The sequence below is a fragment of the Myotis davidii genome, unplaced genomic scaffold, assembly GCF_000327345.1.
Source record: "Myotis davidii unplaced genomic scaffold, ASM32734v1 scaffold1040, whole genome shotgun sequence".
Classification (NCBI taxonomy): Eukaryota; Metazoa; Chordata; class Mammalia; order Chiroptera; family Vespertilionidae; genus Myotis; species Myotis davidii.
In genome coordinates this window covers 221,009-235,299 of record NW_006292683.1, presented here as the reverse complement: position 1 = coordinate 235,299, position 14,291 = coordinate 221,009, and the positions used below count along the sequence as shown (strand labels likewise).

Sequence of the window (14,291 nt, the reverse complement as noted above, 5' to 3'; positions counted from 1 at the left end):
GGGGACCCTTCAGCCAACAGGCCAATGCTCTATCCAACTTAGTATTGCTTTAAAAAACATATTGGTTGCCGAGCCGGTTTGGCTCAGTGGATAGAGCGTCCAGCCTGCAGACCAAAAGGTCCCGGGTTCGATTCCAGTCAAGGGCACGTACCTTGGTTGCCTGGGCCCTGGTCGGGACTCAGGCAGAAGGCACCCAACCAATGTGATTCTCTCACATCAATCTTTCTCTCTGTCTTTCCCTCTTCCACTCTCCCTAAAAATCAGTGGGAAATATCCTCGGACGAGGATTAACAAACAAACAGAAACAGATTTTGGTTTTGTTGAAAGTTGTGGGGTTTATTTTGATTTTGTTTTTCTGTGCAGGAAAATAAGCCTGTGGGCTTCAGTGTGCTGCAGCTGGTGGTGACCGACAAGGATTCTTCTCACAACGGCCCCCCCTTCTTCTTCACCATCGAGAGCGGAAACGATGACGGCGCGTTCGAGGTGACCCAGCAAGGCGTCCTCCTGACCGCAGCCGCCATCGAGAGGAAAGTGCGAGATCACTACTCACTGCGCGTGAAGGTACTGACGCCTTCCTTCGGGACTCTCTTGTGGGCTCCTGGAGAAGAGCTGCTTTCTTGTATGTAAACAGCTCACATTTCATGAGAAGACAACAAAATGTATAGAGTTATGGTCTTTGTGTTCCGCCCTGCCTTCATTTTTTTTCCATGCATTTCTGGGGCCCGTTGCTTCATTTGGTTACTTTATCATAGATATCGATAAGCTTCTAATGGGGAGAAAAAAAGAACCTAATAATTGGTCATTTTTAAGAACTTAAGCAATGCAAATACATTTTTATTACGAAGTTGTGAACAGTGATCTGGACCGTGGCGATTTCTTGTTTTCCTCTTCTCCCAGGTGGCCGATAACGGAAAGCCTCAGTTGTCGTCTCTGACCTACGTGGACCTCATGGTCATCGAGGAGAGCATCTACCCGCCTGCGATCTTGCCCCTGGAGATTTTCATCACCGCGGTCGGCGAGGAATACGCGGGCGGCGTCATCGGGAAGATTCACGCCACAGACCAGGACGTGTACGACACTTTGACCTACAGCCTCGATCCGCAGATGGACGGCCTGTTCTCCGTTTCCAGCGCCGGGGGCAAGCTGATCGCGCACAAGAAGCTGGACCTGGGGCAGTACCTGCTCAACGTCAGCGTGACCGACGGGAGGTTCACGACGGTGGCCGACATCGCCGTGCACGTCCGCCCCGTGACGCAGGAGATGCTGAACCACACCATCGCCATCCGCTTCGCCAACCTCACGCCGGAGGAGTTCGTGGGGGACTACTGGCGCAACGTCCAGCGGGCGCTGAGGAACGTCCTGGGTGTGAGGAGGGGCGACATACAGATCGTGAGCCTGCAGCCCGCGGAGCCCCAGCCCCACCTGGACGTCTTACTTTTCATAGAGAAGCCGGGTGGGGCCCAGGTGTCGTCCAGGCAGCTCCTGCACAAGATCAACGCCTCCGTGGCCGACATCGAGGACCTCGTTGGCGTCAGGATCCTGGACGTGTTCCAGAGGCGCTGTGCGGGGCTGGACTGCCCACGGAGGTTCTGTGACGAGAAGGTGTCTGTGGACGAAAATGTGATGTCCACGCACAGCACGGCCAGGCTGAGCTTCGTGACGCCCCGCCACCGCAGGACGGCTGTGTGTCTCTGCAAAGGTAACACCCGTGCGTGTGTGCAGATAGGGGGTACGTGCTCTGGCCAACGTGGCTTCGTGGTTAGAGCGTCGGCCCATGCACCGGAGGGTCTCAGATTCAATTCCTGGCCAAGGGCATGTACCTGGGTTAGGGTTCAATCCTAGCCCCATTCAGGGTGCATGTAGGAGGCAAGCAATTGATGTGTCTCTCTCACATCAGTTTCTCTCTCTCTCTCTCTCTCTGTCTCTCTCTGTCTCTCTCTCTCTCTCTCTCTGTCTTCCCTCTTCCCCCATGCTTCCTTCCCTCCCTTCCACTCTAAAAATCAATGGAAAAAATGTCCTCCGGGGAGGTTAACATAAAGAAGAAACTAGAGGGTACACATGATTTCACATACACTCTTTGAAGGCTGCACATTAAAGATCATTTTCTTGAAATCCCTATTAATTAGCTCTCCCTCCTCCCCTCTTTTTTTTTTTAAAGAGGGAAGATGCCCGCTCATCCATCATGGGTGTGAGGACAGTCCGTGCCCCGAGGGATCGGAATGTATCGCTGACCCCAGGGAGGAGACATACACCTGTGTCTGTCCAGGTGGCAAGTTTGGGCAGTGCCCAGGTGAGAGTCCAGTGATTAGGCGTGCTTTTATTTTAAAAAGTCACTTCCATGTTTCTAATCATTTTCTTCTTTAATGGGGTGGAAAGTATTGTAAATTATGTTTATCATAACATGCCAGACAGAGAAGCTACCTTCTTGTTACATGGCAGCTCACCTGAGTGAATAGTGTGGCATGTTTCCTTCTTTATCATCAGTGCTCGTGTGAGCATACAGTCCCACGTGGACAGATTCATTGTCCTTTCTCTCTCACACCCTCTCTTTTTAAAAAAGAAATTAAAAAGTACCTTACACAGTCCTCTACCGCTTGCTGTTTCCTGCTTAGCAGTAAGTCATGGGCATCTTTGCAAGTTGCTGTGTGTAAACCTGATGCTTTTTAATAGCTGTCAAGTGTCTCCTGTTGTTCGTTCAAACAGTTTCCTTATGTGCAGAGATTTAGGTTGTTAAAATGTTTTCTTCTGCTAAAAAAGGAATCCTTCGTGTGCATCCTTACACATTGGTGCTTCCGTTTCTAAAACTAGGACTATGGTTAAAGGCTAAACTACATTTAACATTGTTAAATGTACCATTACGTTAGTTTCGTAAAAAGTTGTACCACTTTCTAGTTCTCCTAGTCCTGTGTGAAGGTCCCATTCCCCATTCTCTTGCCAATATTAAAGGTTTTCAATTGAAAAATAAATACCCCCTTCTAATGGGCATGAAATGATTACCTAATTATTTCACTTTGCATTTCCCTGGCTTCTTGTGAGAGTTGTCTCTTCATTTGTCCGTTGCATGTGAGCATTTTTCCTCCTGTGACTGGCCTGTTCGCACTCTTTGCCTGGTTGTCTGGGTTATTTTGTCCGTCTCTTGTATTCACATATGGAGCTGTTTGTGTGTTGCAGTGTTAACATTATCTGCATTCTGCTGTCTGTATAATATTGATCTTTTAATTTATTTAACAGTATCATTTTTACTTTGAAATTTAATTTCTGTTGTGTCAGTTGTACATAATTTTACACAACAGTTTCCATCTCTGGCGATGGATAGTATTTTCATCATTTTGGAGAATCGGGATTGTTTTATATCTTCCTTCAAAGGTTTCCCAAAACACCTCGAGGATATGCAAATATTTTCCTAACGTGCCTTATAGTAATTTTACATAGAACATTTTTATAGTTACTTTTTAAAGTATTTCAGAATTCATTTCTTTTTGATACCATAGTCTCATCTAAAATACATTTTTTATTGTAGTTACACTGTGCCGTTCATTAAGTAGCTAGACGTTCCCCATTGAATTCAACTTGATAATGTTCTAATCTTAAATAAAAAAACCGGTCAGTCTCTGGGCGGATGAAATCACATGTTTAAAATATGCCGCAGTTTGGTTCTGATTCATTTTTCCTCGCTGTGGTTCACAGGCAGTTCGTCTGTAACATTTACCGGAAACAGCTTTGTGAAATACCGGCTGAAGGAAATTGAAAGCAAGTTGGAGATGAAGCTGACCATGAGGCTCCGGACGTATTCTTCGCACGCGGTCGTGATGTATGCTCGTGGCACCGACTACAGCATCTTGGAGGTTCGTGTCTGTTCCACAGACTATGGGAGGCTTTAAAAATATTCCACTTGATGTTCACATTGTCCATTTAAAAAAAAAGTAAAATGATTGAATTCCTCTTATAAATAGTTCATTGATACCTCGTAGGCTTTCGACGGTGGGCTGAAAAGCTCTTTTTGCTGTGCAGTAGCTTGGAGACTTACTTCTGTTGCTTACAAACATTTTTAGGTGCATGTGACCATTAACATTTAAACTCTCAGTGCTATTACATCTTATTGTGAAGTGAGAGCCTACACAAGCTTAAAGTGATCATTATCTTGCCCACCCTTATTATTTTGTTAAGTGTGATTAGCTTTTGACTTTTGATATAATTCAGTGCTATTTTGGGTTGTTGTTCAGTTACTCGTTGAGTATTAGTCCCTTCCATGATGCTTTTTGGATGTGCAGTTCACAGCTGACCTCTGTATCCCCAAAGGTCTGCTGTTAGGTGTACAAGGAACACATGAGTGTGGGGTCTGTAATACTTAAACCCAAGGCCTTCCTAAGTTTCTGCCTTCAGTTGCCCACATACCCCTCCTTCAGAGTTTGATCTCATAATCGGAGATTCTGTGAGAGTAACGCGAACCGTCCCTGTTTCTGCCGTAGATTCATAACGGAAGACTGCAGTACAAGTTTGACTGCGGGAGCGGCCCTGGCATCGTGTCTGTGCAGAGCATCCAGGTCAACGACGGGCTGTGGCATGCGGTGTCCCTGGAGGTGAACGGCAACTATGCTCGCCTGGTCCTGGACCAGGTCCACACCGCGTCGGGCACGGCCCCGGGGACTCTGAAAACCCTGAACCTGGACAACCACGTGTTCTTCGGGGGCCACATCCGTCAGCAAGGCACGAGGCACGGAAGGAGCCCCCAAGTCGGGAATGGTTTCCGGGGTTGCATGGACTCCATTTATTTGAATGGGCAGGAGCTCCCTTTAAATCACAAGCCCAGAAGCTACGCCCACATTGAAGACTGGGTGGACGTGTCTCCTGGGTGCGTACTGACGGCTACGGAAGATTGTTCCAGTAACCCCTGCCAGAACGGAGGCGTTTGCAACCCCTCACCTGCGGGAGGTAGGCTTTGTGATGTCGTCAGCTTTTAAATGTTACATGTGGTTTCGTTTTTCCTCTATTTGTTTTTAAAATATATTTTTTATTTCAGAGAGGAAGGGAGAGGGAGAGAGAGATAGAAACATCAATGATGAGAGAGAATCACTGATAGGCTGCCTCCAGCATGCCCCTTACTGGGGATTGAGCCCACAACCCGGGCATGTGCCCTTGATCAGAATTGAACCCAGGACCCTTCAGTCCGCAGGCTGACACTCTATCCACTGAGTCAAACCAGCTAGGGCTGTTTTTCCTCTTTATTCCAATCCTATGGTCAGGTCTTGCATCAGGGTAGGAATCGCAGCGTGTGTGTTATAAACAGGAGAGCAGAGCAGCCAGGCTGACAGGAGCAGTGTCTGCCTGCTGAGCTCCTGCAGTCACATCTCATTCCGTACCTGGGACCACAGCTAATTCGGAACTCTCCTTCCAAACCCAGACATTGACCCAGCAGGATTTAGAATGGGTACCGCTCAGTTCTCCTTGCGTGCCATGCCCCCTTCATCCGATGGCCCCGCACAGGGGACTGTTGCTCCTGCCACCTGTAGGTGGGAGGACTGCTTTTCCAGAGGCCTGAAGTGCCCCATCCCTGTCTCGAAGCCCTGGCCTAGTGGAGGGTCTGGCTTCTGCATCCTAGACCCGTTTGTCCGCTTACCGGTAACGGAGCGCGGTTATGAAAAGGACAGCCGCCGTGCTCAATAAATAGAGCTTTGTGTAATGAATAGAGCAGAAATCAAAATAACCCTTTCATTAAGTGGGATTTCAAAAGACTTGGCTTCCTCTTGTTTTCTTTGGAACGAGTCTGCAATCTAGATGCAAAGAGTAGGCCAGGTTATCCCCACAGTAACACTCGGACAGCGTTCCCGTGGTGCTCCCATCACGTGTCCCAGGAGGCTGTCCTCACTGTCGTCAGGGGTGGGACCAAGAGGCATTTTCTTGAAATCACCGCAGCAGCAGGAGGAGGGAACTGGGAGACCGGACAGTGGCTCCTACAGCTCTGAGCCCGAAGGGCCACTTTTCTATGGCCAAGGCCGGGCATTGGAAGTAGCCCCCACAATTCCTAGCCGTCGCAGTCTTAGCAAAGTGAGGGGTCTGGCATTTATCTTTGCTCCTTCATACAAATTCGAAGACCACCTTTCTTAAAATGGTAGTTCATGGTTTTCACAGTACTTTTTCACTTACTACCAACTCATCTAATCCATAAAAGCTTGTGAGCTGCACATAAATTGCGATGTAAGTACTAAGTGTTGTCAACCCAGTGGCCACCCAGATACAGGACTACCTTTTCCCTGTTCTGGGTGCTTGGCCGAGTCATCTTATATCTTGATGAACTAAAGCTAATGACGAGTTCTCTCTTTCATTCTTTGTGTTTTGGTTCTACCAAAATAAGCAGTGGTTTGTGGATCTACACAGCGTTTTACCTAGAGGGAATGGGAATGGTCCTAGCTTTTACAGGTCTTAGAGATCTAAATCTTCACCTAAACATAAAAGTAAAAAAAAAAAAAGCCCAGTGTCCAAAGACTTGTCCTTGAGTTTTTGAGTGATAGGACGTTTTTGTTCCCTCGTGCTGATGTAGGTTATTACTGCAAATGCACTGCCTTATACGTCGGGACCTATTGTGAGGTGAGCGTCAACCCCTGCTCCTCCAACCCCTGCCTTTATGGCGGTACCTGCCTTGTGGACAATGGAGACTTCATCTGCCAGTGCAGAGGGCTATACGCTGGAAAGAGGTAGGTGTATCCTTCTTTCTTAGCTCTTATAATTAATTCTGGTATCTAAAAACGTTTGAAAGGCGATCGTGTCCGTAAAACGTCTGCATGCCTTTGTTAACGTTTTCTGCCTGCCTCGCGGTATTCATCGGCGGCAGGAGGATTCAGTTCACGCCTGCTCCTTGTTCCTCAGGTGCCAGCTTAGTCCGTACTGCAAGGACGAGCCCTGCAAAAACGGCGGGACCTGCTTCGACAGCTTGGACGGTGCCGTCTGTCAGTGCGACTCAGGTTTCAGGGGAGAAAGGTAACTGCCTTCTTTCGTGACTTTATGTCCAGCTCTCTGTAATGTCACCCGGAGTAGCAGATGCCAATAAACCCTAGTAATTTGGACACTGCTGCTTCAGAATTTGATCATTATCATATTAGCTCCTGGTGTAAATTATCTCGTTGCTCTTAATAAAAAACAAAAACAAAAAACGAGAAAATGAATATAATATAATTCTTGGAAAAAACCTACTTCCATACTTTCAAGGTACGTATAAACAAATTAGGTGTGGCTTTTTTGCAGGAAGTAAATGTGTGTGGAATGAGTGAGACTATTATGTTTTTTAAGCAGACACCTGTGGTCTGCTGTCTTTGAGGATGGCGATAATGACATTTTCTCATAATATGCTATAACTGACACTTGGATAGCATCCGGAAACCGTTTCCAGCATCTAGAAACCTTTTCCAGCTCTCTCATTATCTTTCATAATCCTTACCATAATCCTAATAGGTGATCATTTTTTTCCAGGGAAGAAAAATGAGGCACTGAGGTGCCTGTTGTAGACCTGGAAGGAGGTAGATTTTGTTCCAGATGCCATTTCTCCTTAGACTTCTTATCAGTTCAGTTTTAGAAAATGACTCAATGGATGTTCTTCGTAAGTGCCCGTTTAGATGAGCTTTGACCATCAGGCCTTAAGTGTGACCTGCATGTAGGTATTCCCACGGGGGTTTGCTCTCATGGAGGTTGTAGTCTTGAATTTTGCTGCTGGTCACATCATCTTAGTTATTATGTTAACTTTCCCAATTCTAACCCATTAATACTTAATATCATAGACAAATATGTCTCAGTAGTCAAAATCCTAATGCCAGGTCAGTGTGGGGGTAGTAAGTAGAAGCATTTTTATTAGAGGGGGAAGGGTTTGAGAAGCATCAGGGAAGTATGCACAGGTGCAAATGTGAACCATTCCGTAAGGGTGAGGAGCTGTGGGGTGTTCAACAGGGAAAAACACTTACAAATGGAAAACCGAGTTTTCTAGCTTTTCACGTGTGTTATGGAACTCTCATAATCTTCTATGGGAGGATTTTTCTTAGAAATTTAATCTAAGCCTATTAGAACGGTTTATAGCCTACCATGTATCAAAATGCACATTATAAATGTCTGGATCAGAATAAAAACAAACAACCAATGCGTTCGATTTAGTCACCTGTTGAGTCCTAGCAACATGGCAGTTAAATATTGGCTTGACCTCGTGGCTTTCTCCCAAATGCACCAAGTATGACACAAATGATTAATTACTCCCCGGAAGGTTTCCGGTCGTAGTTATCCTTGTGGATAGTGTGTTTTTGGTTGTTATGTGTTTGATTGTATTTATGTTATTAAGAAGGGATCCGGTTAGTCTTTGGTCTCTAAGAATCCTAGGCCTGCCACGGTCTGACTCACACGGCGAAGGTCGCTCCTCATCCTTGGCTCTCTCGGCAGGTGTCAGAGCGACGTTGACGAGTGTGCGGGGAGTCCGTGCCGGAACGGGGCGCTCTGCGAGAACACGCACGGCTCCTACCACTGCAACTGCAGCCGCGAGTTCCGCGGGAGGCACTGCGAGGACGCGGCTCCCAACCAGTACGTGTCCACCCCCTGGAACATCGGGCTGGCCGAAGGCATAGGCATCCTCGTCTTCGTCATCGGCATTTTCTTCCTGGTGCTGGTGTTTGTCCTCTGCCGCAAGATGGTCCGTGCCAAGAAGAAGAAGCAGCACCCGCCGGAACCCGAAGACAAACACTTGGGACCGACCACGGCGTTCATGCCTAGGCCGTATTTCGATGCAAAACTAAATAAAAACATTTACTCAGACACGCCCCCCCAGGTGCCCGTCCGCCCCATCTCCTACACGCCAAGCATTCCCAGCGACTCCAGGAACAATCTGGACCGAAACTCCTTCGAAGGCTCTGCCATCCCCGAGCACCCCGAATTCAGCACCTTTAACCCCGAGTCTGTGCACGGACACCGGAAGGCAGTGGCCGTCTGCAGTGTCGCCCCAAACCTGCCGCCCCCGCCCCCGTCCAACTCTCCTTCTGACAGCGACTCCATCCAGAAGCCCAGCTGGGACTTCGACTATGACGGTAGGAACCGCGCTCCCCTCTCAGGGAGGTGTCGCCGAGATGAACGAAATGAACCGTGAGATTGCCGGTCCCTCCCAGAGCCTCGGTGCTTCCAGCCCAGATGTGGAGTCCTTGTCAGCGCAGACAGGCTCCGGAGACCTTGGAAAGATTTGACCATCTTTTCCGGGTGCCTTGGGGCCTGGCTGAGCATTGTAGCTGTGACCATATTTTAATTCAGGAATGGAATCTGGTCATGTTCCAGTTAGTCTGGAAAGATGTCATTTCTGTAATTGATATGGGTCCTCAACTATAATTTGTGGGGAGGGGGGCTTATATGATTAAAAAAATGGAGAGGGTATTTGTATGGTAGGATTTTTTAAAAACAGGACCAGAAAAAGTGACAATACAGGGTGGGCAAAAGTAGGTATACAGTTCGTAAGGAAAAAGAGTTGCAGGTTATGATTACTACAATAGCTTTATTGACTCAAAAGAGTGTCATTCACAACTGTAAACCTGCTTTTGCTCATTTGGTATTTATATTCATGGCCTAACATGTATGATGCTTTCATAATAGCTCTATGGTCCTGGCCTGTGTGGCTCATTTGGTTGGAGTGTCATCCTGTACACCAAGCATGTCCTACTCAAAGGCTAACACGGGCCTAATAAACAAGGTTTCAGTTTATGTGGGCCGCAAAAAAACAAAAGCTTCAATCTTCATAGAAACGTAGGTTTATTTTGATAGAGACATACTGAATACAGAGGGCTGAAATAAATGAGTCTGCGCAAAAGGTGCATAGGGAAATGAATGCAACATGATTATAGTAATCAGTCATTAGGGAACATTGTAGTTCATTATTAATAATTATGTTAAAGGATATCGTAAAAATTTAAGTCATGAAATTTTTATTAAAATGTTTCTTACATGCCATTATATTGGCTGGGCCACAAAAATATTCGTTGTGGGCCGCGAGTTTGACATGCTTGCTGTACACCAAGATTCCCAGCCAGGACACATCCCCAAATTGTGGATTCAGTCCCTGGTTAGGGCATGTATGGGAGGCATCTGATTGAGATTCCTGGTTAGGGTACATACCTAGGTTGCAGGTTCAATTCCTGATTGGGGTGAGTACAGGAGGCAACTCTCTCACATGGTTCCCCTCACCCCTTCCTCTCTTTCTCAAATCAATAAAAATGTACCTCTAGGTGAGGATTAAAAAAATGTAAAAAGTTGTATGTACCATTTTGAAACAAAATTTTAGTTCCCCAGGTTGTCTAATGATATCCAGGGGCAGGTTCATTTCTATTCTGTGCATCTGCAAGGAGTGCTATGGGGTTTTTTGTGGGGTTTTCTGTGTTTTTTTGTTTGTTTGTTTTTCAAATGTTTATTTCAAGTGTTCTTTGACTGAATAAGCCTCAGATGGTCTTGGTAATGCTTGCTCTGTGTCAGGCTACAGCCGAGACCAAAACACAGGCCGAGCCCTCATGGAGCTTCCTGTCTGTCGTTTCTTCCTTGTAGCTAAAGTGGTGGATCTTGACCCCTGCCTCTCCAAGAAACCTCTGGAGGAAAAGCCGTCCCTCCCTTACAGTGCCCGGGAGAGCCTGTCTGAAGTGCAGTCCCTCAGCTCCTTCCAGTCGGAGTCCTGTGATGACAACGGTGAGTCAGCGGCCCTGTGAGCCACTGCTCCCTTGCGTATTCCTCGCGCTGATCTCGTGGTGTGATGTGTATCCCGGATGCACCCAGGGCCCTTGTTAGGTCTCAGAGTGTCTCCACGTTTCTCCGTGGGACACTGTTCACACCCAGTACGTACATGCATGCGCATCTGCTGGGGAAGATATTAAAAATGTTGGTAGCGGATTGGTGTTTGAACTGTGGCAACTTCCCAGTAATAGGACAGAAAGTAGAATTAATGGAAAGATAATGTTCTACCTTGGTGGCCAACCTTGTATTGACTTTTTTCCACACCAGAAAATGCTATAAGTTCTGTGGATTTTTTCAAAATTCTAAGAGCAATTTTCTTGAGCATCACTCCCTCCCTCCTTCCCCTTCCCCTCTCCCACGCCCCTAAGAGGAGACTGGGCAGTCTGCAGTGTGACCTTCAGTAGCACCTTCGGTATTACAAGGTTTTATTTGTTTCTTCCTCACTCCCTGCGGCCCCAGCTCCCATGTGGATCAGAGCGTACTGACTGAGAACACAGTGTAAGAGATTGCTAGTAAGTTTGCTTACCTTTCTAATGAAGACAGTTTGACAGCGGGTTCTGTGATGCCAGTCACGTGTATCTGGTTTCCGTAGGGTAAACTGCATGGATAACCAGCTTCGCCGTAATAACACACATACCAGTAGAGAAAATTGTCAGTATTCACTAAACACAATAAAGTGAGTTTTTAGTGGAAATTTTCAAATCCCAGAATTAGTAAAGTTTACTGTAATTTTTTTTTTTGGCATAAAAATGTAATGTGTTTAAACATTTCAAATATTTTATTGGTGGAAAGAAGTAACCCACTAATGATTATTTGTTACTAAATCTGGAGTAATAGATTGCAAACTAAACATGACCTTAAGTATGTTCCATTCTTTTCTGATTTCAAGCATGCTATATATGATATGAAAGTGTACCTGTGTTTATTATTGTGATGCAGTATATGAGCATAGCTTTGCTGATTATGCCAACCACAACAAATTAGAATTATTTTTTCATTACACTTAATTCTAAAATGTTACAGTTGTCAGTTTATGTAATAATTTATATTTTGCTCCCTAAATGCTTTTTATAAATACATTTCAGAATTTTCTTTTTTTTCTAATTATTTTTCTTAAAACATTCTTTTTAAAAAACTTCTAAATACTTTAAATAAATTATGGTCAAATTAGTTATAAAAATTAATTGCCAGATAATGCAATGGGGGGGGCGGGGAGGGGGGAGGAATATGTCCAGGAGTTTATATTTTAATCTTCATCATCATTTAGATCATTATCAATTGTGAAGTTAAGTCTGTATTAAGAGTCTGTACTTAATTTATAGTTTTAGTTTTCTAAGGCTATTGTAACAGATTACCGTAAACATAGTGGCTGAAAACAAGATAAATGTATCTTATAGTTCCGAGGTTTGGAAGTCTAACATTAGTCTCCGTAGGCTAAACCAGCGGTCGCCAACCCGTGGTCTGTGAGGTCCGAAAGGTTGGCAACCGCTGCGCTAAACGGTGTCAGCAGGGCTGTTTTCATTTCTAGTTTCTAGAGCAGTGATGGCGAACCTATGACACGCGTGTCAGAGGTGACACGCGAACTCATTTCTTTGGTTGATTTTTCTTTGTTAAATGGCATTTAAATATATAAAATAAATATCAAAAATATAAATCTTTGTTTTACTATGATTGCAAATATCAAAAAATTTCTATATGTGACACAGCACCAGAGTTAAGTTAGGGTTTTTCAAAATGCTGACACGCCGAGCTCAAAAGGTTCGCCATCACTGCCCTAGAGGCTGCCTGCCTGGCTTTCTCCCTGCGTCTTCCGTCTCGATGGCCATTCTTCTGTGGTCACTGCCCCCTCCAAGCACAGCTGGGAAAGACTCCACCCTTTAAGGACCCTTGTGGTTACATTGGGCTCACCCAGATAATTCAGGAAAATCTCCCCACCTCCAGCTCTTTAACATGATCGAATCAGCAAAGTTTCTCTCGCTGGGGATGGCAACAGTTAGGGTTCCCAGGGTCAGGGTGTGGACATCTCTGAGAGCATCCTTCGCCCTGTGCATGCTCACTCCCTTATCTTTGCATAAACACTTTAAAACAATTGGATACACAGATGACAAGGAATTTACACAGGAAACAGCCAGGCAGGCTGTCTGCATTTTTCTGCTGGGAGTACACAGACCAGAGACAAAACACCCCCCTCCCCTTTTTGGTATTTGTATTGCATATTTTACCTTACTATGTAGCTCTTTAAATTTCTTTTTCCTGGAACAATGTGTGAGTTCATTACATGGACTCAGAAAATTGTCTAAATTGTCTTAGCAAGTGTTTTCTCTTTGAATGTGAAGTCTTTTGCCTGGGAAATGTTAAAATAAGGACTGCTTTATCATGATTAGATCCATAATTATAATTGTGAAAAAATTGACAGCTACATTTTTTCCCTAAATTACGATATGACATGGTTATTACTCTGTTTCTGTGATGAATAATAACAAATATATAGCTCGATTAGAAAAATCGCTGAGATATAGAACTAACAGGAAGAGTGCAGGAGTCATGCATCACATTAACATTGTGTTAAAGTGTTCGCTTCACATTGTTAAATTTTGAGGTAGAAATTACATAAAGAAATCCTGTTTAATGCATTGTATTCTCATGAGCTGAAGATTTCCCTAACTTTTCCTCCCTTTGTCCCTTTTTACAAGCTTCCATAGTGACTGTAATACACCTTGTCAGCACCGCGGCTGGCACGGTGACGAACGAAGGTACAGTCGGCGTGCGTGTGCCTGTGTTACAGTGACTGTCGCTAGTGTAGTGTGCTTCGGCCTCTCGATGGGTTAGAAATAGCCATTTGTGGTTCTGAGGGGGCTGCGGACTTTTATCTTGTGCAGGTGTACGTATTCACAATCCAGATCCATGGCAGAATATGTTTCTGTTGTGCGTTCCCATTTCCTTTTGTCACTCGGAGTGAACTTCCACAACATCAGAAGTAACTCGGGATCCTGACAAGGTTGCCTTTATATGGCAAGACGTTTAGAAGTAATTCTATCTAAATAGATTTTTAATATAAAAAAGTTATATTCATATGAATGAGAATAACACACTGCGTTTACAGTTTCCTATAGCTGGCTCTTCACTTTCGGATTTTCCCCATATATGAGCCAGGGAAATGGTTGAACATGGCAGAAGGTCAGTTTTCATATATCTGTCCAAAATTTTCAGAAGGGCACTGACCACCTCCCTGAAAATTATTGTTAAGTTAAATTAGCCCTTTCTTAGTGTACTGAAGATTGAGTAATCATGCAAATTGCACTCTAGTTTTTAGTTTTCAGATGATAAATTGGATTGCCTGGAGGGCTTGTTAAAAGCCAGCTGAGTGGCTGGGTCCCAGCACCAGAGTTTCTGATTGAATGGGTCTAGGTTGGCCCTGAGAATTTGCGTTTCTAACAAGTTCCCCGTTAATTCTGACGTTACTGGTCTCGGGGTCATACTTTGAGAACCAGGGGCATAGACCACCCAGAGCACACAAAGCTTAGAGACCTGAACTGCTGGGACATGTATGACGTCAAGAT

At 45.2% G+C, this 14,291-nt stretch overlaps 1 protein-coding gene across 1 annotated transcript in view; it reads left to right on the top strand.

Moving 5' to 3' along the window:
• The window catches only part of FAT1 (FAT atypical cadherin 1), a 120,673-nt gene that overhangs the window by 101,988 nt on the left and 4,394 nt on the right, over window positions 1–14,291 (top strand). Inside the window, exons 19-28 of the mRNA XM_006766093.2 lie at window positions 364–561; window positions 898–1,699; window positions 2,159–2,290; window positions 3,688–3,845; window positions 4,470–4,932; window positions 6,539–6,692; window positions 6,865–6,975; window positions 8,416–9,053; window positions 10,549–10,686; window positions 13,425–13,484. Coding sequence (XP_006766156.1) covers window positions 364–561; window positions 898–1,699; window positions 2,159–2,290; window positions 3,688–3,845; window positions 4,470–4,932; window positions 6,539–6,692; window positions 6,865–6,975; window positions 8,416–9,053; window positions 10,549–10,686; window positions 13,425–13,484 — 2,854 coding nt within the window. The remainder of the gene's footprint in view (window positions 1–363; window positions 562–897; window positions 1,700–2,158; window positions 2,291–3,687; window positions 3,846–4,469; window positions 4,933–6,538; window positions 6,693–6,864; window positions 6,976–8,415; window positions 9,054–10,548; window positions 10,687–13,424; window positions 13,485–14,291) is intronic.